This window comes from Antechinus flavipes, chromosome 1, assembly GCF_016432865.1.
Source record: "Antechinus flavipes isolate AdamAnt ecotype Samford, QLD, Australia chromosome 1, AdamAnt_v2, whole genome shotgun sequence".
NCBI lineage: Eukaryota > Metazoa > Chordata > Mammalia > Dasyuromorphia > Dasyuridae > Antechinus > Antechinus flavipes.
Window position 1 is genome coordinate 726,450,445 of NC_067398.1, and position 25,504 is coordinate 726,475,948.

At 62.3% G+C, this 25,504-nt stretch overlaps 2 protein-coding genes across 2 annotated transcripts in view; one reads left to right on the top strand and one right to left on the bottom strand.

The window, feature by feature from the left end:
* Positions 1-16,116, top strand: part of LOC127545901 (glutathione hydrolase 1 proenzyme-like) — a 42,262-nt gene extending 26,146 nt beyond the window's left edge. The window contains exons 2-15 of the mRNA XM_051973412.1: positions 229-304; positions 2,648-2,800; positions 3,031-3,198; positions 6,164-6,294; positions 6,437-6,523; positions 10,940-11,132; positions 11,231-11,388; positions 11,860-12,009; positions 12,445-12,581; positions 12,970-13,157; positions 13,382-13,509; positions 13,688-13,800; positions 15,027-15,140; positions 15,841-16,116. Of these exons, the coding sequence (XP_051829372.1) occupies positions 3,035-3,198; positions 6,164-6,294; positions 6,437-6,523; positions 10,940-11,132; positions 11,231-11,388; positions 11,860-12,009; positions 12,445-12,581; positions 12,970-13,157; positions 13,382-13,509; positions 13,688-13,800; positions 15,027-15,140; positions 15,841-15,987 (1,710 nt within the window). The 5' untranslated portion in view covers positions 229-304; positions 2,648-2,800; positions 3,031-3,034 and the 3' untranslated portion in view covers positions 15,988-16,116. The remainder of the gene's footprint in view (positions 1-228; positions 305-2,647; positions 2,801-3,030; positions 3,199-6,163; positions 6,295-6,436; positions 6,524-10,939; positions 11,133-11,230; positions 11,389-11,859; positions 12,010-12,444; positions 12,582-12,969; positions 13,158-13,381; positions 13,510-13,687; positions 13,801-15,026; positions 15,141-15,840) is intronic.
* A 1,506-nt stretch (positions 16,117-17,622) lies between these two features.
* Positions 17,623-19,857, bottom strand: CHCHD10 (coiled-coil-helix-coiled-coil-helix domain containing 10). Its single transcript, XM_051973414.1, has 4 exons — positions 19,755-19,857; positions 19,346-19,556; positions 18,022-18,163; positions 17,623-17,731 (listed from the first exon to the last, which is right to left on the bottom strand). Exons 1-4 carry the CDS (start codon positions 19,799-19,801, stop codon positions 17,712-17,714), a joined length of 420 nt encoding a protein of 139 aa, XP_051829374.1. The 5' UTR covers positions 19,802-19,857; the 3' UTR covers positions 17,623-17,711.
* Positions 19,858-25,504: the final 5,647 nt, after the last annotated feature.

The window sequence follows — 25,504 nt, forward strand, 5'->3', positions numbered from 1 at the left end:
TTTCCCAGCTCCTGGGGTCCCCACCCCTCTCTTCTTCCCCCTTCCCCTCCCCTATGGGCTGGGCTCTGGGACTGCGAGGCTCAGCTTTCCCAAAGCTACCAGCTTCCTGCTCTGCAGGCCAGACCCAGATCTTCTATCGCCCCTTCCTCAAACCCCTCCCCCCCTCCCCCAGTGATGCTCTGAGTAGGTCTCACACTGATGTTCACTCTCACCCCTCCCTCTCCACAGACTACAGCAGACCAGGGTCTCTCCCAGAGGACAGGCCCCCTGGGAGGCCCGAAGCCACCTATTTCCCAAGGCCAGGGTAAGTGCCACTGTTGTTTCAGCTGGGCTGGGAGGCCGTGTGATCCTGAGCCAGTCACTGACCGTGACTGACCTCCATGCCCATCTCGAAGGACTGCGGAAAGCCTGCGGGGGGAGAGGGAAAGGCCCCGCTTGCTCCCTGAGCCCCTTCGTCTCCCCCTCCCCATTTGGCTCTGGAATGTGGAGGATGTGTGCCTGCAGGGAGCCACATCTGGCGGGCGGGGGGAGGGCTGGTGGTCTGGAGTGGGGGCGGGGGAGTTAGCCCACTGGCCAGCAGGAAGCCGCAGCCGGATCCCAGGCCAGAGCCAGAGCTAGAGCTGGGGGGGGGGGGGAGGGGAGCAGGTCGCCGGCTCTTCTTCCATGCGGCGTCTGCTCCGGGAGCGGGGCCGGACCTGACTGACTGGGGGTGGCAAGCACAGGCTTTGTGCAGTGCTTGAGTCACAGGCAGGAGGGATCAGACAAAGGGCACTAACGAGGCTCCCTAAGGCACAATAAGGGGCCCAGCCTTCAGGAAGCTTATGCTCTGCATGCACGATGTCTGTGTACATCCGTACAGGAACACGGGAGAGAGGCTGGGGCGGGGGGGCAAGCCTCCTCTGAGCTGAGTTTGGAGGGAGCCGGGATTCCTTGGGGAGGACCGAGGAGGGAGGGGGCTCCGAGCAGGGGGGCCCACGGTCCCAAGGAGACAGTGCGGCCAAAAGGCCAGATTAGTGGGACCCTGGCTAGCTGAAGCAAGCTCACTGTAAGGGCTCAGAAGGCCTGGGGGGACCACAGAGACATTTTGTGTTGGATCTAGAGAAGCAACAGGGTCACCAGAAGCTATTGAGGAGGGAAGGGGCGAAGAGGCCCAGGCCGGAGGAGGGAAGGCCCGAGGCCCTTCAGGGAGAATCAGTAAGAACAGGGACTTGAACCCCAGCCCAGTGCCTCCATCACTTTCAGCACGTTTCCCCATGACAGATGGGGCTGCTCCCAGGTGGAGGGAGGTCTTAGCCTGAAGTCCTGCCCAAGCTGCCCAAGCCTGGGTCCTCCCTCCCCTCCACATCCCAAGGGTTCCCTGATGGAACTGATGGAACTCTCTTGCCCCATTTGTCTCTGGTGGACCCGAGCAGCTCCCCTCTCCCTGGTTACCTCCAACAATGGGGAGCTCATCATCCCAGAGGCAGCTGTGGCATCCTCAGGAAGCTCCTTCTGCCCTCTGGCCCCCTCCCCGCCTTGGCCACTCACGATCCAGCGTTGGGGGTTCCTTCTCCACAGGAGAGCCCCCAAACTCTTCTCCGGGCCCGTCCCTTCGGCCTCCTGGCCCTTCTCCACTCCGGCCACCTCCAGCCATTCCTGCTAAGCCCTCCCTTCCCCACTGTGGGCCCGGGCTATCTTGCCATTGTTCTGCCGCGGCGCCGTGCGCTGCCGTGCCGTGTCACATGCTGCCGCTCCATGCTGCTGGCCGGTGGAAGGCTCCATCCGGAGGAGACTCCTCTGGAGGCCGAGTTGCTTTTCCCCATTCTATGCCCAAGACCGGTGGGCCCATGGCCCTGCCTTGGCTGGCTTCTGCTGCCCTGCTCCCTAGGGGCTGATGGGAGCCTCTTTGCTGGGAAAGGAAGGACTGGGGCTTCTGCTCAGGGAGTCACTCACAGGTGTGTCTGGGCCCCCATCCCCCCACGTCCCCCTCAGGGCTATGAACAGAAAGGGAAGGATGAGTCGGACAGGCAGAACTGACCGAGTAATGTGGGGATGGGGGAGGCCCGTGGGAGAGCCAGGGTAGGATTCTGGGAGCTGAGGAGTGAGGAGGGAGGGACAGCCTAGACAAAGGTCAGGAGGCCGGAGATGGAGCGTGGGGCATGCGGAAGGTCAGTGGGACTGGGCCGGGAAGAGAGGGAGGCTGGAAGGGAGGCTGGGCTTGAAATGCCCGGGAGAGGAGAGCTGGGCTTTTCCTGGGGGACCCGAGGCAGCCCCAGAGGGCTTCCAGTCATCTCTTCTGCTGCTTCCTTTCCAGCCCCCTCTCCCTATCAGGTACAGTCGCCCTCAACCTTAACCTTGCCTCTTAGCCTGCCCAGAGATCTGAGCCCCTGGAGCCGTCTGCCAGTTGGGCTCACTTGGGGTGGGACGGTCTGAAGGTTAGCGCTGCCCCCGCAGGGACGGCCGAATGTGCACGACACCTCATACCTGAAGCGGAGGCGTCTGCTCATGGGCTGCGGAAGCCGGGCAGTGGCTGAGCCGTGGGCCGGGCTGCCAGGCATTCTGGGTGCCAAGGGGGACGGCGCTGGAGGCTTAGGGGATCCCTCGGGGTCCCCTGTGGGCCTGGGGGCTCCATCTCGCCACACAGCTGATCCCAAGTCTGCCTTTGCAGGAGCGGGCACCTCAGCGAGCCTGGGATTCTGCCTTCGGGGGGCAAAGCAGGAGGCGCCGGGCGCTGAGTGGGGCCAGGAAGGCGGTGGGAAGCTCCCAGCCCTGGGCCGCAGCGTGGGCTGAATTCTCGGCACTGTCCAGGCCCGCGGAGCTAGTAAGTGCCCTCAGAAGTCGTGGCTGGCCGGCCAGGGTCTCGGGGTCCCGGAGTCCCGAGCCCTCGCCCCCCTCCCCCGGGGTTTCCCAAGAGTTCTCCCTGACCTGGGCACGCTCCCGGGGTCCCCACAGGGAGCCGTGTCTCTGCCCCCTGCTCCCCTACTGTTCCTCTCACCCCTGCCGGCCCACCGTGGCTCCTCCCAGCCCCGGCCTCCTCCTGTGCCCCCCCAGAGCCATGAAGAGGAGGCAGGTGGTGGGGCTGATCATCCTGACCACTGTGGTCATCGTTGCTCTGATCGTGGGGCTCAGCCTGGGCCTGCGAGGCAAAGGGGCGCTTTCCCACGTGTACCGGAGGGCGGCTGTGGCCACCGACGCCGCGCGCTGCTCGGAGATCGGGAGGTGAGTGCGAGCGGGCCTGCTGCTGCCCGGCCGGGCTGCTGGTGCTCTTCCCCAGCCCGGCCCCCGATGCCCTCCCTGGTGCCCTCCCTGGTCCTGCTGCCAGGGCGGCTCAGAGACTCCAGGGGAACGCCGCTCCAGAGCCCAGGGCCTTCCCCACCCCATCCCCCCCGCCCTAGCAAAAGCCCCCAGACACATCCTTTCTGCTCTCTGGGCTGCCTCAGTTTTCTCTTTTGTGGAATGGGTCTACTCAGTGATTATATTCCAGTCTGAACTCCCTCTAGAAATCTTACTAAGAGTGGGCAGGATGATCCCTTGTGGCTGCCGGGTCCTCGAAGCTGGGTGCCAGGGTCTCCTGAGGCCAGAGGCTCCTGAGTAACTGGGGGCCAGCGGGACAGAGCTGGGAGCTCCGAGATCTTGCTGCTGGGCTTGGGGCTGGTCGGAGGATTGCCTGTCTGCCCCCCTACCCTGCTGTGACCATCTGCCCCACTGCTCTGCCCCGTCTGCCCAACCCTTGCTCTGTCCCTCCCCCTGCTGTGGCCTTGTCTGCTCCTCCCCCCTCCCCGGCTCTGTCCACCCCCACCCCCACCGCTGTGGCCTTGTCTGCTCCCCCCTGCTATGGCCCTGTCTGCTCCCCCCCTCCCTGCTCTGTCCCTCCCCCTGCTGTGGCCTTGTCTGCTCCCCCCCTCCCTGGCTCTGTCTACCCCCACCCCCACTGCTGTGGCCCTATCTGCCCCCCTACCCCCTCAGTCTGGCCCTTTTTCTAACTCGTCTGTCCCTCTCTCCACCTGTCCTGGTCTCTCCCCTGCCCCCCACAGACCCTTGCTGGGATTCCCTGTCCGGGAACCATTTCCTGTCTCGCGTCCCCAGGCCAGAAGCACTTCTTGGGCGCCAGCTGTGTGCCAGACCCTGCGGGGCACCTGGCGTGCAGGCTTCGGAAGAAGTGGAAATCTTGGGGGGGGGGCGTAAAGAACTCAGGGTCCAGGGGCCTCCAACAGCAACAGGCTCCCAGTGCCGTGTCCCCGTGAGAGGGAGCGGCCCTTCCATCCTGCCCCTGCTTACGCTGCCTTGGGTCTCCCCCGTGGGACCGGATGGCCCCCCCTCCCTGCCAGTGCCTCCTTCACACTGGCCCAGGCCTTGGCCACGGGATGCAGCAGCCTGTGGGCCCCTTCCCCAGGGGAAGGAAGGCAGGGGAGTCCCGCGTGGCCCGCATCCGTCCTTGACCTCTGGTCCCTGGGTCTCCCCTCCGCTTGGGTGACTTGGAAGGTGACCTCTGAGAACTCCTGCCTCCAGGTCCCGGCAGAATCCCAGGCCTCGGCCTCAGAGGCTGCCCAGGCTTTAGGGCCCACACCACGTGTCCTGGGCCAGTTGCTTCCCCAAGGCTGAGCCTGGGTGATCGTCCCTGCTCCGGCTCCCAGCAGAGAGGGAGGCCGAGTGGCCCGGAGTGGGGTCCTCGTCCAATGTATGCTTGGTCTCTGCCATGTTGGCCCCGAGAGAGGAGGAGAGCCCTGGGGGAGGGGCCTCCATGGCATGGGATCTGAGCTCCCCGAAGCCGAGGTGCCTTCTGCCCCCAGATCCCAGCTCCTTGGTGTCCCCTTGGCCGGGTCCCCTCCTGTCCTGCCCTGAGGTCTTCCCCTGGAGCTCCCCCAAGAGCTGGGGGCCTTCTCGGGAATCTGTTGGCCCGGTCTGGGCTGCGCCCCGCCTTCTTGCTGCCCTCCAGCGGCACAGACACGCTGCGGAGGCCGGGCCCACGAGCTGGATCCGGGCTTGCTTCGGTTTGTCTGAAGCATCTTGGGGAGGCCTGTGCGCTCTTCCCGTCATGGGCGTGGGGAGCGCGGCTCCTCACTGAACTGCCCTCCACACAAGGAGCTCGGCCAATGCGGGCGCCCCGTTCTGTTCTGGCAGCTCCCCCTTCCCCTCCCTCCCCCCCCTCCCCCCCCCTGCTGAGAAGGACCAGGATCCGATCTCCAGCCCCGGGGACCCTGCTCTCACCTCGTGGGGTTGTGCCAGGGTTCTCCCAGGGTTCTTCAGGCTTTGCTTCCGTGCCCACAAATCCTCCTGGGCTTCTCCGGCCTTCTCATCTCTTCCTGCCACGCCCCCCCCCCCCCCCCCCCCCCCCCCCGTCCCCCATCCCTTCAGTCCCTCCCCAGCCCCAGGCCCACGGATCATTTTGCCATGAGCTCGTCAGCCGGGCAGTGGCGCCGGGAGGAAGCCAACTCCGTTGTCTCCTGGCGCTGCGCTAACTCCCTTCGCGGGCAGCGGAGCTGGTGTTAACTCCCCCCACTCCCCTCCAAGCAGAGCCGGCTCTAACTCCCCCCGTCTTCCTACCCCCCCCCCCCCCCGCAAGCGGAGCCGGCGCTAACTCCCCCCTCCCCCCCCAAGCAGAGCCGGCGCTAACTGCACCCCCCCCCAGCGGAGTCTGTGCGCTAACTTTTCCCACCCTGGTGCTGCGCCAGGTTCTTGAAACCCGCGGCGGCTTTGAGGCCACTGTCACCGCACCCAGATCCCCAGGCCGACACGGGCTGGGAGCCCCGCGGCCCCCTCCCAGGCTCCTCAAGTGCTCCGCCACCCTCGCAGCCTCCCAGCAGCCACGGTGCCGGGAGCTCTTGGGTCACTGGGCGGGTTAAGTGGAGTCTGCCCTGGGCTGGTCTCGCTCATTCCACGCCTGTGGGCGCAGAGAGAGCCCCACCGCCATCTTGAATCCTGGGGCTCGAGCCAGCCTTTGTCCCGCGGCCCTCTGGACTGGAGCCCGGTACTCCTTGCATGGCCTTGGAGCCCCTCAAGTGTCTGGCTGGGCCACCCCCCTCCCCCCCAGGCCATCCGCCCTCCAGGGCGATCTGTTTTTCTTGTCCCACTGCCGCTGCCAGTCTCGCGGGGTCTTTGGCCCGGTTTTCACTACATTGTCACCGGGGGCGGGGGTGGGCCCGCGGCCGGCCCGGGCTCTGAGGGGGTCCTATGGGCTGCGCAGGGACGTGCTGCAGGACGGCGGCTCGGCGGTGGACGCGGCCATCGCGGCTCTGCTCTGCATGGGCCTCATGAACGTCCACAGCATGGGCATCGGCGGGGGCCTCTTCTTCACCATCTACAATAGCAGCACTGGTGAGTGACGGGGAATGGGGGGAGGGCGCCGGGCCTCTGCAGCCCCGGGGAACTGGCCTGCAGAACCCTGCTTAAAGAGGGGGGAAACGGAGGCACCGGGGGTCTGTACGAAGGGCTAATCTCCTCCGCTCTGGCTTTCCAGGGAAAGTCGAAATCATCAACGCCAGAGAGGTGGCCCCCCGCGGGGCCTTTCCCCATATGTTCAATACCTCGGAGCAGTCCGAGAAAGGTGAGTGGGCAGCGAGAGGCCTGTCCGGGTGGGCCTAGGGCTGTGCTGGGGACCGGTGGGAGAATTCAGAAGTGGGGGCGGGGAAGAACCCTTAGGTTTAGGGCACCAAGATCCCTGATGTGGATGCCCCTGCTGCGATCATGAGGGGACACAGGCGTGCACAAACACGTACAGCAGTGTGCGGCAGTGGTGCACAAACATGCAGCAGCACACCGCAGGCGTGCACAAACACACGGCACGCTCACACAAACCTATTTCCCACCATATGTAGGTGTACCCATCTGTGCACGCACATGCACACAGTGCTCACAGTGGGACCTTTCAGCTCTCAGGATCTTCTTCATGGCCCTCTTCGGCGTTTCCTCCCCCTCTCCCCCAGGCTGGGTGCCCCTTCCCAGCCTCAGGGAGATTTTCATTGTACAAAGAAGGAATTAGTGAAAAAGAGCAAAGAAGCAGGTTTGCCAGAAGGGCCCATCATGCCCATCACTTACATTCAGCTCAGTTCAAATCAGTGAGCATGTATTAAGCGCCTGCTGTATATGTTCTGGGTACTGTGCTAGGCACAGAGGACACATGGCCAAGTGAAGCCGGATCCGTCCACATGTAAGGGTCAGGAGGGGCTTCCCCTCCCTCTGCTGTCCCCCCCACCCCCACCCCCTCTGTAGCCCTGGAAGGTCACCCTAAGGACCCAGCTACAAAGATGTGTCCACGGCTTCAGAGGCTTCGGGATCTCTGCGGCTGCCGAAGTGTCTGAAAGCCAAAGCTAATTAGACTTTGGAGCAATTTCAGAGGGGGAATTGGGGCTTCGGTAACAGAAAGCCCTTGGGAGGGTGGGGGAGGGAGAAGAGAGGTTTCCTCTAAGAGACCTTTACCTTGCTTGTAGCCGGGACCTCTTGAGGCCTTATTATGGTGACACCTGGGAAGCCCCTCCCACAATCATGTTTCCAAATGTATCTAAAATCCGGAGTTACAAAGGAAACGAATGTGACCGCAATGTGAGCATTAAGTCTCCGACCCGCCCCAGCGGCCGGCCGAGGATACAAAGACGCTCACTTGAGGGACAAAGTAGCTTTCTGAAGGGGCTGCGGAGCAGAGAGCCTGCCCTGGGGGGCTGGGAGGCCGAGTGCAAGGAGGAAAAAGGGCTCCGCCTGGCAGGGCCTTTGCACACGCGGATCTGAGGCAGGGACCCGCCGTTAGACTTCCGGTTCGGAACTCGGCCTCCCCTGGACAGCGTGCGCGCCGGGAGATCGCACCGCCGGGTTTAGGGGAGGTGTTTCGGCTCTCGCGATTTCGCCAGCGGCTCCTTGGATTTACTGGCTGATGGGGGGGGGGGAGGGGAGAGGAGGAGGGGGCACTGCTCGGAAGCAGTAGTCATCGGAATGGCTCCTCCAGGATCTCTTTCAGATCCCGAGAGTGGAGCGCCCTGTGAAGGGCTGGCCGAGAAGGGCCCGTACCGGCAATATTACATTCTCTTCTCGACCCCGTGGGAGGTCAGGGCACAAACACATCCTTAAGATAAGGGTAGTGATAGCTAGCATTTGATCAAATATCTCGTTTGATCGTTATGAAGTAAGTGCTATTATTGTCATTCTACAGATAAAGAAACTGAGGCAGACAGATTAAATAATTTACAAAAGATCCCACAGATGGTGAGTGTCTGAACTGAATTTGGACTCAGGTCCAGGGTCCTAGTGTTCTAGCCACCAGGCCACCCGCCCGAGGGGTGCCTTGCAATTTCATCCTGGCCACAGGCACATCTGGCTGGAGGGTTCTTCCGTCAGGGAGCTCCGAAGTTATTCCAGGGCATTTGGAGGGAGGGCGGGAGCTGTGGGGGCAAAAGGAAAGGCCCCGGATGGAGGCTGACAGGGAGTGCTCTTGAAAGAAGCAAGGGATTGTATGAGGCAGAGAAGGGGCGAGAGCATCCCAGGGATGGGACTCAGATGGGGAAGGGCTGTGAGCATCTAATGTCAGCAACAATAACAGGGCCAGGGTCACCAGTGGAACCAGTGATTCACCTGAAAAGGTGGGAAGGAGAAGGATTACAGAGGTGCCAGCCAGAGGATTTTATGTCTGACCCTGAGGGCAGAGGAAGCCCCAGGAGTTGGTCAAGTGGAAGGTGATGTGGGCAGCCCTGTGCTCTAGGACACCTTTGGGTGTCTGGGGGCAGGACTGGGGTGGGGAGAGACTTCAGGTGGGAAGAGCCCTCAGCAATTGCTAAAATAGTGAAGACATGAGGATTGAGGGTCTGAGCCTGGGGGTTACAGGGCTTTGCTCATGGTGCTCTCTGCCCCTGCTCAGTAATCTCCAGTGGCTCCCTATTACTTCCAGGATGAACTGAAGCCAGTCCGCCACTCTCTTTCCATTTCTCTTTGGTCTATTGGCCCTCACCTCCCAGGCTATCCTCACACCAGACACTCCAGCCTGCTTTCAAGCCCAGATGTTTTTCCTGGCTGAGTCCCCTTCCTGGAATACGCTCACTCTCTTTCTTCCCCTCTTCTCCTCCTCCCTCCTCTCCCTTCTCCTTCCCTCTCCCTCCTCCTCTCCCTTCTCCCTTCCCCTCCCTCCTCCTCTCCCTTCCCCTCCCTCCTCTCCCTTCTCCCTCCCCCCCTCTCCCTTCTCCCTCCCCCTCCCTCCTCCTCTCCATTCTTCTTTCCCCTCCCTCCTCTCCCTCCTCCTCTTCTTTCTCCCTCCCCCTCCTTCCTCCTCTCCCTTCTCCCTTTCCCCTCCCTTCTCTCCCTCCTCCTCTTCCTTCTCTCTCCCCCTCCCTCCTCTTCTCTCTTCTCCCTTCCCCTCTCTCCTCTCCCTCCTCCTCTCCCTTCTCTCCCCCTCTCCCTTCTCCTCTCCTTCTCCCTTCCCCTCCCTCCTCCTCTCCATTCTTCTTTCCCCTCCCTCCTCTCCCTCCTCCTCTTCTTTCTCCCTCCCCCTCCTTCCTCCTCTCCCTTCTCCTTCCCCTCCCTTCTCTCCCTCCTCCTCTTCCTTCTCTCTCCCCCTCCCTCCTCTTCTCTCTTCTCCCTTCCCCTCTCTCCTCTCCCTCCTCCTCTCCCTTCTCTCCCCCTCTCCCTTCTCCTCTCCTTCTCCCTCCCCCTCCCTCCTCCTCTCCCTTCTCCCTTCCTCTCTTTGTCTCTCTCTCTCTCTCTCCCTTTTTCTGTCTCTTTTCTCTCTTTCTCTTTCTCTCTCTGTGTTTGTCTCTGTCCATCCTCAAAGCTTCCCTGACTTCTTGCAAGTCCCAGTTTAAATCCTGCCTCCAGCAAGAGCCTTTTCCTGGGCTTCCCCTCAGAGATTGCCCTCAATCCCCAGGGTCTGTAGCTTATTTGCCAAAGTTTGCATGTTTCCCACAGGGTGGCTAGCACGCAGTAGGTGCCTAATAAATGCTTGTTGCCTTGGTTTGACTGGGAGGATGGGGAGGGGGGGTGGCGCCCTGGGAAGTTAAAGGGAAGTTCAGAAGCTGGAAGGGCTGGGGAGGGAGAAGTTTGACTTCAGACAGTTCCAGATGTCTGAGGCGCCCACTGGGAGAAATTCAGTCAGTCTTTGGAGGGTGATGGGGGAGTGATAGATACAAATGAGAAGGCCTGGAGGTAAGTCACACAGGAGGAGGAGGAGCAGGAGTAGGAGGAGCAGGAGGAGCAGCAGGAGCAGGAGGAACAGCAGGAGGAGGAGGAGGAGGAGAGGAGGAGGAGGAAGAGCAGGAGGAGGAGGAGGAACAGCAGAAGGAGGAGGAGCAGGAGGAACAGGAGCAGGAGGAGGAGCAGCAGGAGGAGCAGGAGGAGAGCAGGAGGAGCAGCAGCAGGAGGAGGAGGAGGAGGAGAACAGGAGGAGCAGAAAGGAGCAGGAGGAGGAACAGGAGGAGGAGAAGGAGGAGGAGGAGTGGGAGGAGGAGCAGCGGGAGGAACAGCAGAAGGAGGAGGAGCAGGAGGAGCAGGAGGAGGAGGAGCAGGAGGAAGAGGAGGAGCAGCAGGAGCAGCAGGAGGAGGAGCAGCAGGAGCAGGAGGAGGAGGAGCAGCAGGAGGAGGAGGAGCAGGAGGAGGAGCAGCAGGAGCAGCAGGAGGAGGACGAAGAGTAGAAGGAGGAGAAGGAGGAGCAGAAGGAGGAACAGGAGGAGGAGCAGGAGGAGGAGGACAGGAGGAGCAGAAAGAGGAGCAGGAGGAGGAACAGGAGGAGGAGGAGGAGGAGCAGAAGGAGGAGGAGGAGCAGGAGGAGCAGGAGGAAGAGTAGCAGGAGGAGGAGGAGGAGGAGCAGGAGGAGGACAGGAGGAGAGCAGCCTGTGAGAAAGGGAGCAGGGAGGACCCAGGAGGAGAGGCTCGCCTCCCATGGCTTAACCCATGGGGCCCCCTGTGGGTTCGTTTTCTGCAGCAGTGGGGCAGTAATGCCATCTCTGGGTGCAGGGCTCTGGCCGACCTCTGTGCTCCCGCCTTGCAGGAGGCCTGTCTGTGGCCGTCCCCGGGGAGATTCGAGGCTACGAGCTGGCCCACCGGCGGCACGGAAAGTTGCCTTGGTCCCGGCTGTTCCAGCCCAGCATCCGTCTGGCCCGGGAGGGCTTCCCTGTGGGCCAGTCCCTGGCCCGAGCCTTGGTCAAGCAGCAGAAGACCATCGAGAACAGCTCAGAGCTCTGGTAAGGCCGGCCGTGGCCCTTTGGAGGGCGCGATAACTGCTGGGGAGACGCGCCCTCAGCCGGTAATGAGACCTTCCTCCCGTCCCCCCAAACCGCAGTGAAGTGTTCTGCCGGAACGGGAAGATCCTGCAGCGGGGGGAGACTGTGCGGATGGCCCGGCTGGCAGAGACCTACGAGAAGCTGGCCCGGGAGGGCCCCGACGTCTTCTACACTGGGAGCCTGGCCCAGCAGATTGTCGAGGACGTCCGGAGGGCAGGTGAGGCGGGCAGGAGCTGGGACCGAGCCTTGGACTTCCTGGCCTCCATGCCAGAGGCCCACGGGACCGCCGAGGAGCCTCCTTCCCCTGCTGGGGGAGAGCAAGTCTGGGAAAGGGAAGACACCGGCCCCGTGCCCCGGGGGCTGCCCCATGGAGGAAGGAGGAAGAATAGTGGAGGCACCAACCGGGGCCTCCGGGGCTGGTCTCTAAGCATTTGTTAGGAACTTCAGTGGTAATCTTGCCCCATCCGAGCTCCGTCCTGGTGCTGAGATCTCCCTTGGCCAAATCCTCAGCCTCTGCTGGAAGGGGAGCTCACCGCCTTCCACAAGCAGCTGTTTGCTAAGGGGAAAAAGGGGACCCCTTGGGGGTGACCCCAGCACGTTCACCTCCTCCAGGCTGAGCTGCTGGAACCCCCCGGTGAGTCACAGCGGTAGTCCCAAATGGAGACGAGAGCTCTCTGTTCCCTCCCAGGGGGCATCCTGACGATGGAGGACCTACGCGACTACCGGGCTGAGCTGATCGAGAACCCCCTGAACTTCAGCCTGGGGGACTATGTGGTCTACACCCCCAGTGCGCCCCTGAGCGGCCCCGTGCTCAGCCTCATCCTGAACATCCTCAAGGGTGAGCTCTGTGGGGTGGTTCCCATCCCGGCCTGGCCCGCAGTAGGGCTGCAGGTCCCGTGCGCCGAGGGAAGGGAGGCCATGCTAGCCATGCTCCTGGCTGGGGCCTTCACCCCCAGCTGTTCTTAGCCCCCCTCTGCTTCTGGGCTGAGGCCCCCCTCCCTCGGGCCGGGGTCCCCCTCCTTCGGGCCAGGGTCCCCCTCTGCTTCTGGGTTAAAGCCCCCCTCCCTCGGGCCGGGGCCCCCCTTCCTCAGGCTGGGGCCTCCCTCCTTTGGGCCAGGGCCCCCCTCTGCTTCTGGGCTGAGGCCCCCCTTTCTTGGGCCAGGGCCCCCCTCCCTCGGGCTGGGGCCCCCCTTCCTTGGATGCCTTGTTGGGGGAGGGGGGGCCCCCTGGAGCAGCCTCTTAGCTGGGCTGACCTCACTTCTGTCTGGGCTAGGGTACAACTTCTCAGAGGCGAGTGTGGGCACGCGGGAGCAAAAGGGCCTCACCTACCACCGCATCGTGGAAGCCTTTCGCTTTGCTTACGCCAAGAGGACGCTGCTGGGGGACCCTAAGTTTGTGAATGTCTCTGGGGTGAGCTGCAAGGGCCCCGGCCTGGCCTCTGGACACCTGGGGGCTCTGGGCTTTGGGGATGGAAGCAGAGCTCCTGCCCTGAGGGAGTGGCAGCATGGCCTAGGCAAAGACCTGGAGGCCGCTTTCTCATGTGGTTAACAGAGACTCCCCGGCCTCTGGCTGACATTGGGGGGCTCCCCGGCCTCTGGCTGACATTGGGGGCTCCCCGGCCTCTGGCTGACATTGCAGGGCTCCCCAGCCTCTGGCTGACATTGGGGGCTCCCCAGCCTCTGGCTGACATTGGGGGGCTCCCCGGCCTCTGGCTGACATTGGGGGGCTCCCCAGCCCCCGGTGGATGGAGGGCGGCTCCTGGGCCTTCCCGTTCCTCACCCCAGGGCTGCCCCGGCAGGTGATCCGGAACATGACTTCCGAATACTTCGCCGCCCAGCTCCGGGCTCGGATCACCGACAACGAGACGCACGAGTACAAGTTCTACGAGCCCGAGTACTTCACTCCCAACAGCGCGGGCACGTCGCACCTGTCTGTGGTGGCCGAGGACGGCTCCGCCGTGTCCGCTACCAGCACCATCAATCTGTAGTAGGCACTGGGGGTGCCCCGGGAGGGTGGGATGGGGCCCCCGGATCCTCTCTGGGAGCCTGGGCTGGGCTCAGAATGGGGCCCCAGGATGAGGCCCTTGGGGAGCACAGGAAGGGGCCCAGAGCGAGGCCCTTGGGGGGCACAGGAAGGGGCCCAGAGCGAGGCCCTTGGGGAGGGCCAGGTCAGCTCCCCAGCTGCTTCTCTGTCCCCGGCTGCTTTTGAAGCTTCGGCTCCAAGATTCTGTCCAAGAGCAGCGGCATCGTGTTCAATGACGAGATGGACGACTTCAGCTCCCCCAACATCATCAATCAGTTTGGGGTCCCCCCCTCGCCGGCTAACTTCATTGAGCCAGGTGCCCTTCGGGGCGGGGGGCGGCCAGAACAGCCTGACGGGTCTGGGAGGGACCGGGGGGAGTTTGGGGGGGCACAGGGGTGTTGGGGGCAGGGGTGTGAGTGTGTGAGCACACATGTGCACAGGACGTATCTGGGGGGCCGCAGCCCGGTGACACGCACCGCGTCTGCGCCCCGCAGGCAAGCAGCCCCTTTCGTCCATGTGCCCCACGATCGTGCTGGGCAAGGACAGGAAGGTCCGCATGGTGGTCGGCGCGTCCGGGGGCACCCAGATCACCACGGCCACAGCCCTGGTAGGCAGCCCGGGAGCGGGTGAGGGGCCCCGATGGGTGCTCGAGCAGGGCTGGGCAGGACGGGCTGGCGGACTTCCGTCCCAGCTGCTCTAACAAAAGCCTTCCGCCCCGGGCAGGGCCGGCCGCCTCTGCCCGCGCCTGTGGGGTGGCCTGTGCGCCCTGGGGAGGGCTGAGGGACACGTGGGAGAGGGCGGCATGAGAGGGACCGTCCGGTGCCGGGATCCGTGGGAAGCTTTTGAGCAGAGGAGGAATCTCTGCTCCCAGGAGGAACCTGGAAGTAGATCCTGGGGGGTGGGAGGGCAGGAGATGGAGCTCAGGCCCCGGAAGCCCCGGGATGCCCTCCCCGTGCCAGCACCCGTGTCCCGGGCGCCCTGGGCCCGACAGGCGAACATCAGGCGGAGCCCTTGGCCCTGCCCTATGAGAGGAGGCAGAGGGGGGGGGGCATCCAAGCGGACCGCCGGATCACTGCGGCGAGTGGCCGAGGGCAGGGCACAGGGGAGGCCCTCCCTGACCCGGCCATCTTTACGTCAGTGGCCTGGAGAGCCCAGAGGGCAGCTGGCTCCTGTGGGGATGTCCCGGGGTCGGGGGCTCCAGAGAGACGAGCTGAGCAAATCCAGAAAGAGGCTCAGCTCCCTGGGGCCCCTGGGATTGCGGCCGCAGCCAGCTCGTCTGGGACCAGCAGATGGGGCTGCCCAGGGCCTGGGGAACCAGCGGCTGGGGCCGCTCTGGACCCGGGCTCCACTCGGGGCCCCCGGATTCCCAAGGGAAAGGGAGTGAGAAAGCCTCAAAGTGGCGTCTGTTGTGCGTTTGAAAACTTTAAATGGAGAGCTCATTACCTCCCAAGAAGGTCGGCCTCTGGTTGGGGCTGATGGCTGGGAGGTTCTCCCTCCATCCGCCTCCATCATTGGTCCTAGTGACGCCCTCTGGGCTAAACAGAACTCGCTTCTAGGGAGCAGCCCTTAGGGCCCCCGGCTACTCTCCTGCCCTTCCTAAGGTGGGGGGCTCAGAACTGCTCCCAGACCTCCAGGAAAGGGCAGAAGAGAACACGCCTCCCTCCCTGAGGCTGGAAGCGGGGCCCAGGATGGAAGTGGGGCGCTGGCTGGAAGCGGGGTCCGGGCTGGAAGGAGGGCCCCGGCTGCGAGCTGGCACTTGATAGCCAGAAGCAGCTGGCCAGGAATCACTGGGGCAAGGAGGCCGGTCCTGAGGTGGTTCTCCCTCCCCCCCAGGCGATCATCAATCACCTCTGGTTTGGCTATGATGTGAAGAGGGCCGTGGAGGAGCCCCGGCTTCACAACCAGCTCCTCCCAAACACCACGACCCTAGAGGAGCAGTTGGAAAAGGTGCGTGAGGGAGGGGGCCTTCAGGGGCAGGGGGGCCCCCAAGTCCAGTTGGGCCCCAGAGCAAACAGCCAAACCCCCAAGGGGCCCTAGTGTGTCATTCTCCCCATGGCAAGAGGGGCTACAGTCAGGTACAGACAGACAACAGAGAGGCAGACATACAGAGAGACCAACAGAAAGATGGTCAGACAGGTAGACAAGCAGACAGATGGTCAAACAGGTCAGCAGACAGACAAGAGAGAGGCAAACATATGGACAGGCAGATGGATGGTCAGACAGGCAGACAGACGGATAGTCAGACAGACGATCAGACAGGCAGACGGAGGGTCAGACAGGCAGACAGATGGATAGTCAGACAGACGATCAGACAGGCAGATGGATGGTCAGACAGGCAGACAGATGGTCAGACAGGCAGACAGATGGTCAGACAGGCAGACAGATGGTCAGACAGACGGATGGTCAGACAGGCAGACAGATGGACGGTCAGACAGGCAGACGGACAGGCAGGCAGACAGATGGACACACAGGTTGGTAGACAGAAGAGAGCCAGGCAGTCAGACAATCCCGCAGGCAGAGAGAGGTAGGAGCCTGGGACAGAGCACCTCCCCATCTTCCCTCCTTGGTCCCTCCCTTCAGGCTTCCCCTCGGGGTGGGTGGGGAGGGGCCACAATGCCCAGGCTCAAGCCGAGCTTCCTTGTTCCAGGCTGTGGGGCCAGAGCTCAGAGCCCGGAACCATCACACCAAGACCACTGAGGACTACATCGCCGTGGTGCAGGCGATCGCCAGCTCCCCCAACGGCTGGGCCGCCGCCTCGGACTCCCGCAAGGGCGGCGTGCCCGCCGGGTACTGACTGAGCCGCACCCCGGCACCCTGGGACTCAAGACAATGGGGACTCCTGCAGGGGATGAGGGCAGGGCGGCTCATCCGGTTCTGTGTCTGCAACGTGCTGCTGGTTCAGGCAATAAATGAGCTGGACCCATCTGCGCCTTCAGGACGCATCGGGAGGGAGGAAAGCCTGGCCTTCGTCCCCTCTGGGCCTTAACCAAAAGTGCCCAGGGACCCTCCTGGCACCGTGTCTGAGGGTCATTGTGGGCACCGTGGGTGCCATGTGTGAGGGCCATCATGGGCACTGGGACCCAGGCCTGGCACTGTGTCTGAAGGTCATTGGGGGCCCTGTGGGTGCCACGTATGAGGGCCATCGTGGGCACTGGGACCCTCCTGGCACCATGTCTGAGGGTCATTGTGGGCACTGTGCCACATGTGAGGGCCATCATGGGCACTGGGATCCGGGCCCGGCACTGTCTGGAGCTCATTGCCGCCTCCAAGCATCCTGGGGCCTTTAGAAGCCCCCTGGGCATCCTCACTGGGGCTCTCCCCAAATTTCCCGGGGGAACCCAGTCTGTTCCTGAACAGAAATGCCCTCCGTGTTTTGCTCTGGGAAAGGGGGTTCCTGCCCAGAGGACAGGGGAGCCCCCTGCGACACTTGGCCCCCCAAAGCGAAGGATCCTCTGCCCCTCGCGCTGCCAGCCTCCCTTGGGCATCAGTCTCCCCTGGCTGACAGAAGGGAGCCCTGCTGAAGACTACGCCCCGAGCCCGGCTTCTGGCTCCTAGAGACTGAGCGGCGCCAGGGATGCCCACAGGGGCCGGGTGACCTCAGGTCCTGCTGGGCACTGGCTCGCCCCCTTCCCAGCCATCCTGAGCTCCGGCAGCAGGGGGGCGGACAGGGGGGCTCAGGGCATGGGCCGGGTCCTTTTCCCAGACAGACAGCAGCAGGTGCCAGCCAGGGAGAAGGCCGGCCTTCCCTCCCTCCCTCCTTTCCTCCTTTAAATAGGCAGGACTGGGAGATAGGGATGAGGGGGTGCTGCTGACCCCAGGGGAGGTCAGGTGATTTTGCAGAGAGGTCATGGAGGGGGATGGTCCGAAAGGGGTGGCCCCTCTGCCCCCCAAGCGGCACCTTCTTGCCGGGAGGGGGGGGCCTCCTAGTGGGGGGGCGGCCTGGGCAGGGACTGGAAGGTTCTAATGGGTTGACTTTTCTCTGCCCATCTTGCCATGTGTGAAAAAGGGCACAGGACTCCTGGCCGGCAGGGCCCAGACTGAGCCCGGGAGCGGGTGGGACTGCGGTCCAGCCCCCGCTCACGCCTGAGTGCCCGCCCTGCCCGGGGTCCAGCCGAGAAGACCCGAGGAGCTCAGCCCCGTACCTGGAGCCCAGATGCCTCCCCAGGCTGCCCTGCCCTGCCGGGGAACCCCAAAGGGGGCAGACATGGCTGGGGGGACCCGAAGGGCCCGTCGGGGAAGCTGGGCCAGCCATTGCCAGCTCCCCAAGCCCCCAAGCAGCAGCTCGTGCTTTCCAAGGACAGCGGGCTGACTGGGGTGGGCAGCAGACGCCCCCGGACTGAGTGGGTGCCCTTCCCCTCCCCTGGTCTCCAGGGTGGGCTCTGAAAGGGCAGGTCGGCCTGGAGGGTGAGAGCGGCGCAGGAACAGAGACTAGGAGAGAGCCGTTTTATTGTTGGGGGGCTTGTTCTCTGGTGCCCTCGGCCCCCACCCCTCGGCTGGTCTTGCGTGGGGGGGTCAGCTTCACAGCAGAGTGGTCAGACCTGCAGGGAGAGGGGTCCTGGGTCAGGGTGGGGGGCGGGGAAGCTTTGGGGCCATTCTGATCTCACCCCCTTCATCTCTCTGCTGAGGGTCTGCCATCCCGGACTTTCCTGCCCCTGTCCCCGCCCCCATCCCTGCCCCCGCCCTTGTCTCCGCCCCCATCCCTTCCATGCCCCGCCCTTGTCCACGCCCCCATCCCTGCCCCCCCCCGTCCTTGTCCCCGCCCCCATCCCTGCCCCGCCCCCTCCATCCCCGCCCCCGTCCTTGTCCCCCGCCTCCCATCCCCCCTCACCGTGGCTGCGCTGACACTGCTTCAGGGCCTCACTGAAGCCCTCACACAGGGTCAGGTCATTGTGGGTGGTTGAGCAGTCCAGGAACTGCTTGATCTCGTAGTAGCAGGGCCTTGAAGGGGCTGACAGGGCGGGTTGGGGCGCCTGGGGGGAGACAGCAGACAGAGGCTCAGGCCGAAGGGAACTCTGAGGGCCCCTGCCCCCACAGCAGCTGCCAGGAGAGGAGCCCCCCAGCCTCTGCTCAGAGACACAGGGGCACTGGGCTCGCCCCTCCCCCAGGCTTTGCCCAGGCTATCCCCCTCCTCCCTCCTTACCCAAAGTCGCCTGACTTCCCCCATCCCCCTTCCGTATCCCAGCGGCAGGTGGTTGGCCCCTTCCCCCTCAGCTGTGGGGGGCCCTCAGCCCAGTGGGCACTTCGGCAGTTCCTGGTGACTCCAGAGAAGGCCCCGCCCCACCCCGTCCTCGGGCCATCCCCCACTCCCTCCCCTCTTGCCCCCAGCTTCCCAGAGACATGACGTCTCCCGGAGCCTTCTCTTCTGGCCAGCTATGGGATTCCTCCCGCCCTCCCTCCCCCCGGGGGCCCTGGAGCCCCCTTTCTGGAGCGGGTTCCCATTCCCTTCTTTGCAGAAGAGAAAACTGAGGCAAATCGAGTCCGCGCGCGGGGCGCCACCTAGCGGCGCTCTGGAGGAGCTCGGCCGGCTCCCGCGGGCTTCCTGCGCTTTGCGGGGTGCGCCCTCGGGCTCCGAGAAGCTGGGCTACAGTCTCGGCCCTCCCGCTCCCTGCCCAGCCGGGCCACTGCTCCGGGCCTCCTAGCGGCTCTTCTCTGGCCTCCCTCGGTTTTTCTATTTGAAAAAGGGGAGGCTGCTCCGGGTGGAGGCATGGAGGCCTGAGGAGGATGAGGAGCAAGGCGGAACGGGGGTGGGGTGGGGGTATGTCTCGCCAAGGCTCAGTTTTCTCAGTTGCAAAGTGGACCTAGCACTAGCCGACTTCCCAGGGTTTGGGGGAGGCTCAGGGGAGATGGAGGCCGGGGCCCCTGGACACCGCTTCAGACGCGGCTGCAGAAACTGGGGGCGCCCCCCCTTTCCCGTGGTTTGCTCCCCCACCCCGGGGACTCCAGCCGAGAAGGATGCCCGGGGGACCTGAAGCCCGCTGGGCCCGGGAGGAGCCGGGTGACCTTGAGCCCGTGCCCCGCCCCCTCTGCAGCGGCCCAAGTCCCCACCCCCGCGGGATGAAGCGGGTGAGGGGTTGTCTTCCTCCCGCCCCGCCCCCGCCCCAACCCCGCCTCCTTTCAGCCCTGGGCCGGCGCCAGGGCCCCTTCACACTCACCTGCTCGGGACGCGGGGCCGACTCCGGCCGGGGGCTGCTGCCTCCCCCGAGGGCCCCCGTCAGGGCGCTGCCCACCACGTGGCCCACGGCCGAGCCGACGGCCACCCCCGCCGCCGTGGACGCCATCTGGGAGAAGAGGCCCGGCTGCCCGCTGGTCGGGGCAGGAGCGGGGGCCGGGGGCGCAGCTGGGGCCGCGGGGGGAGCCACACGGCTGCAGAGGGAGGGAAGCTCGTAAGGAGGACCCCTGGCCCTTCTTCCCCTCCCCCCCGTCCCAGCAGCGGCTGCCTCCTGCCCCGATGACCTTGGCCGTGACCTGACCGGCCTGCCGCGCTATCCCATCCCGAGCCCTCCCCTACCCCCCCGCAGCCCCCAGACCTCCTCTCCATCTACTCCAGCCCCTGGGGCTCACCTGGCCGACGGGGCGGGCGCGGCGCTGCTGCGGCTTCCGCGGGGCATGGCGGGGTCCAAGGAACCTGGACCGAACTAGAGTTGACTGCGGCCTAGACTGGGGTTGCCGGAGGGGGTGGGTGGGGCATGCATCGGGGGCGGGGCCCGGAAGGGTAACTCCGCCCCCTCGTCCTTTCACCTAGCGGCAAAGTCAGCTCTCAGGTGGGAGGCATGGGGGGACTGCTTGGGCTGGGGCCTCCCGGTGCGCCCGCGACCCCGGTGGGTCCCATCGGCGCTGGTGGCTCCCTCCTGCGGGTGCTTAACGAGCTGGGCCCACTCCCTTGGGCTCTGGGCTTCCTTCCTTCGGGCTGCTCCTCGGGAGGGCTATCTCCTCCCAGCCCCGAGGGCCTTTGGAAGAGGAGTCTCCTTATTCTTGGGGATTTAAGCCAACCGGAAAACGGCAGTCTCTCCGAACTACCCACTCATCCAATGCCGTCTAAGTAAATCCCTAAAACTTTATTTTACCGAGTTAGAAAAAACAAAACCAAAATTCATTTGGAAGAACAAAAGGGCCGGATTTTAAAGAAACAACGTGAAGGAAGGAAATCCGGCCCGGCCGGACCTCGGAGGTAAGGCGCGGAGGGCTGAAAGGCAAAACGAGCAACTTCATTTTAAACGAAAATGTTTCTTGGGTAAGTAAAGCAAAAGCAGCGAGGGGGAAAGAAACGCAGAAAAGTGGGGTACGAAACCTTTCCTAGACCATCAACATAGGCTGGGATTGCATGGGATAGTGCCCTGCTTCCAAAATGACGGGCAGTTGATTGAAAAACAACACATGAAAAGACTTGGATCTTGAAGAAAGATGCTATCGCCCTTCGGAAGAAAACACGCACAATACGGTCTTATGGACGCGCGCGTACAGGACTGTTTGTAGGTATCTATGTGTGTGTCTGTTTCTATGTCGGAGGTCAGTTGTAGTCTTCTTGGTGGGGAGGGAGGAAAAAAACTAAAAGGAAACAGCAGAGAACTAAAGAAAGCCCACAAGGAAGCACTGCAAAGCTGGGCAACTTTGAAAAAAATGTCTAGTATTTATTACAAAGATTTTCTTGAAATGGAAATCTATTTTATATTGAAGCTCTCTTGTGGTCTTGGTATATATGGGAATTTTTTCTTTTTTAAATTTTAATTCTCAAAATGAATAAAAAATGTATACAACCCCTCCCCCAAGCCCAATGGATAGTTCTGTAAAACATTTCTGCATTTACTATGTTCTTTTTTCTTTTTCTTTATTAATTGTAATACTTTTTTTATAAGAATTTCTCATGATCATTTCTCCTCCTCTCCTGGAAAGTGATCCGATGCAACAAATAACATTTTGGAAAAATAAAGAAGGAAAAGAGACAAAAATTCACAAAATGCATATTTTATAAGTATTCTTAATATGGATACATATTATACACATGTAGAGGATACATAATAATATATAATACGATACATACAAAAGTGTGAAAACATATGCAATGAACCATACCTTTGGACCTCCCACAATCCATGTTCTTAAAAAAAGAAAAAAAGTAAAAAGCTTCAATCTGCCCGGTGAGTCTCTTAGCGCTTTCTCTGGAGACGGACAGCGTGTTTCTAGGCGTCCTCCCGGACTCTCATATTGAGAGGTCGTTGCAGCTGATCACGAACAACGTTGCTGTCGCTGTGTCCACTGTTCTCCTGCCTCTGCTCACCAGCCAGCATCAGTTCATGAAAGTCCTCCCAGGTTTGCCCGAAGCCGTCCCTTCCTGTCCTTGCTTGCAGCGCGCCAATATTCCATCACATCTGTCGGCACAGGAGGCGGGATTCCCTCCGTTTCCAATTCTTTGCCCCTTTTTATCAAGAGGGGGGGAGATTGTGAGGTCGAGTTGGGAAGGAAGATGGGGACGATCCTGGAAGGACTCCATGCGGGGCGGAGGGTTCGCATTCATTCACAGAATGGACCTAAGAGGCATTAGGAGGCAAAGCTGCCGGGTTGGTTGGTTGGTCCAGCTCTCGTTATAAAGCGCTTCGCGGGGGTATGTGTCAGCAGCATCACCGATGCCACATGCTCTGTCACCATCATCTGCCCCTGAAACTGGTTCCCCTTCTGGCGTCCCCGACCTGTGCCATTTCTGCCATCTGCCCCCAACTCCAAACTTAGGCTCAAAACTCATCCAAGGAGGCAGCGCCAATGGACAAGGACCAGCCCTGCGCCTCCAGGATCAACTATCTGCCCCTCACCGGATGGCCAGCCTGGCCCCAGTGGCCGGGCACTCTGAGGGAGATACGAGGGGCAGTGGGTGCTAGGCAAGTTGGACATCTGCCGTCTCCCCAGGACGCGGGGCCCCAGGGCCTTGGGCGGGGCCAGGCTTCCAGTCAGCCTCCTGGGAGTGTGGTGGACCCCCATCCCCCAGGGCCTTGGGCGGGGCCAGGCTTCCAGTCAGCCTCCTGGGAGTGTTGTGCCCTGACAGACTGGCCCAAGAAGAATTCGCCGTGGAGATGTATTGACGCCGGAACCCTGACACGCAAGCGCGGCCGCGAGGATCCCATGGCCCCTTAATGGGCGAAGCTTCTAGCTTACGAGGAGCAAGAAGGGGGAGCGTCCTTATGGCCACGGGCAGTAGTTGTGCACAAGCCCGAGCCCGGCCTTTAGCTCCTCATCTGGGGATGCCCTCAGACCCGAGGCTGCTGCCTGAGAGGTTTCAGGAAGGTAGCAAAGCAGGGGCTGACTGAAAAACAACCCTTGGGGCCCGAGAGAAGGGGGAGTTTTTTGTAATCTCCCTGGCATGGTGTCACGGGTGTGTCTACAGGGGCTTGAGCTGGAATACCGAGCTTGTGCCCAGGCTGGAGAGCGCTCAGGGTTTTTGCATCAGGTCTAGAAGTCCCTATTGCCCTTGAGGACAGGGGTCGCCCCTGAAGAGGCGGCCCCCCAGGGAGGGGCAGGGCCTCCTGGAGAGGGGGGGCTTCTGCAGGGGCTGCAGCCACAGCTAATGAGGACTCAGGAGGGAAAGACAGGTCCCTCCTCCCCTCCCCCTCCCCGACCTTGGGCCTGTCCGATGCTTCAGCAACAGACGCAGATGGAATTGTTAGCAGTGGAAATGACTCGGGCGGAGAAGCCTAACTCTCCCCGCTGCCCCGCGGGGTTCTTGGAGCTCCTGAAAATTAGGGACCGGCTGACAGTCCCGTTTTATGACTTCAGGGCTTAGCACTAAGCGAGGTGCTTGCAAGCCTTTGAGAAATGCTTCCTGCGTGGTTCTCACTGCTCTTTGCACCCTCCGGATTCCAGGCCCCTTGACTCTCCCCACCTGCACTTCTGGGCTTTCCTGGCTTCCTCCAGGAACCTGGTGCAAGACGGAGGCCTTCCCGGTCCCGCCCCACTGCTGGGCTTTCCCCCGCGAAACCCCGCTTCCCTCTCCCCTGCGAAACTCTGCCTCTCTCTCCCTCGCGAAACTCCCCTCCCTCTTCCCCAAGAGACCCCGCCTCCTTCTTCCCTGCGAAACCCCGCTTCTCTTTCCCCCCCGCGAGACCCCGCCTCCCTCTCCCCTGCGAGATCCCGCCTCCCTCTCCCCCGCGAGACCCCGCTTCCCTCTCCCCCGCGAAACCCCGCCTCTCCCCCGCGAAACCCCGCTTCTCTCTCCCCCGCGAGACCCCGCCTCCCTCTCCCCCGCGAAACCCCGCCTCCCTCTCCCCCATGAAATCCCGCTTCTCTCTCCCCCGTGAAACCCCGCCTCCCTCTGCCCCGCGAAACCCCGTTTCCCTCTCCCCAGCGAAACCCCGCCTCTCCCCCGCGAAACCCCGCTTCTCTCTCCCCAGCGAAACCCCGCTTCTCTTTCCCCCGCGAGATCCCACCTCCCTCTCCCCCGCGAAACCCCGCCTCCCTCTCCCCCATGAAATCCCGCTTCTCTCTCCCCCGTGAAACCCCGCCTCCCTCTGCCCCGCGAAACCCCGCTTTTCTCTCCTCCGAGAAACCCCGTTTCCCTTTCCCGTGAGTCTCCCTTGCGGGGACATAGCTATCTGTGGGCTCTCTCCCTCATCAGACTGCGCCCCATTTCATTCGGGCTACTTGTCTCCCCCGGCTTCGGCACACAGTAGGTACTTAATCCACGCTTGATGATTCCTCGGACTTTGAAGGATGGGGCCCGGATTTAGCAACCCTAGAGGAGGGGGGGAGCAGAGATTTCTCTGGTTTTTGCATCCTTGAATCCTATGTCTTTTCTTGCCTTTGAAGTTCCAATTCTGGGCGGAGCAGCAGGGAAATGAGGGGCTCTTCTTCCTTACCCAATCCTTGGGAGAGGGCGCCATAGACGCGCATTAGAGACTCACCTGAATTAGAGAACTCGGGGAGACTGGTGGGCAACTGGCTTGCGTACAGCACCACCTGGTGGGCACGCCACCCATTTCACTCTCATTGTCAAGGCTCTGTTAGTAGGGATGGAGTTCTGCCTCTGTCACGCGGGATGTCCCAGGGCCCCACTCTGGGGAGCGGTGATCGTGGGAACATCCTGCTCACTCCCGGGTGTGACGAGCAACTTGTTATTCACCTGCAATAAGTCCCCTGGAGGTATCCCCAAGGATGGCCTTAGGACTAAAGCGGGGGAAGGGGCCCCCAGAGCCGGCCTGCTCCTCCAGAATAGCTTGTCCCATTTCCTTTGGATGGGATCGCCAGCTCAGTGAGCAGGGGAGGGAGGAAGCGTACCCAGATCTCAGAAAAGTACCCCGGGAGGCTGCCCTCCATGCTCTCGGGGAGCAGATGGGCATAGAACGCAGGCGGGGCCACAAGACAACGGCGGGACTCAGGAAGGTGGGTACAGGATGTCTGCTAACAGTCCCACCGCAGCTGGCCGGGGGTCGGAGCTCTGGTTTAGCCCTGTTCTCAGGGAATGGCCTAAAGGCACCAGGGCAAACCCCAAGCTGGGGTTAGACACAATAAGACCAAGCAGCAGAGTCTGGATCCAAAGGGCTCTCCCGCCTTGGACTGGGCCCAATAGGTGAAATTCATGAGGGATAAAGGCACTCTGGCAGAAGTGCTTTGCAGTCCAGGTCTACAAGAACAGCAGCGATTTTCTCAAAAAGAATGTGGGTCCCAGTGTTTACTGGAGCCAACAGGAGCCAAGAGACAATATGGCAGCCTGAAAAACCTGGGGCTGCAGGAAGAAAGGCACAGATTCCAGGACTGGACCTCCCTGGAGCCTGTGGTCAGTCCAGGGCTGCATCTCAGTTTAGGGAGGACATTGATAACCTGGGGGGGGGGGCGCCCAGGGAAGGCAGCCATCTTTGAGTTCTGCTAGAATTCACTGACACATTTGGGTGTTTAGCCCAGAAAAGAGATGAAGGGGGCTGCAGGACATCATGTGAGAGACAGGCCCCGAGGAGTTGCCAGAGGGCACTTGGCCTGGAGTGCAGAAAACTCATCTCCCTGACTTCAAATCCAGCCTCGGCACTTGCTAGATGTGGGAAATCACTTAACTCTATCTCGGTTTCCTCATCTGTAAAAGAGCTGGAGAAGAAAATGGCAAAACCCCCTCCAGTATCTCTGCCAAGAAAATGAAGAGTTAGACACGACTGAAAACAAGTGAAGGACATGTGAGAGACAAATCAGACTTCCTCTATTTGGTCCCAGAAGACAGAACCAAGAACCATGGCTGGAAACTTGGCCAGTTTAAGCTTCAGGCAGGAAAAGCTTCCCCTTCTAACAGAGTAGTCACACCTTGAAGGGTCGGGAGGTCTCCAGCAGAAGCTGACCCGGTT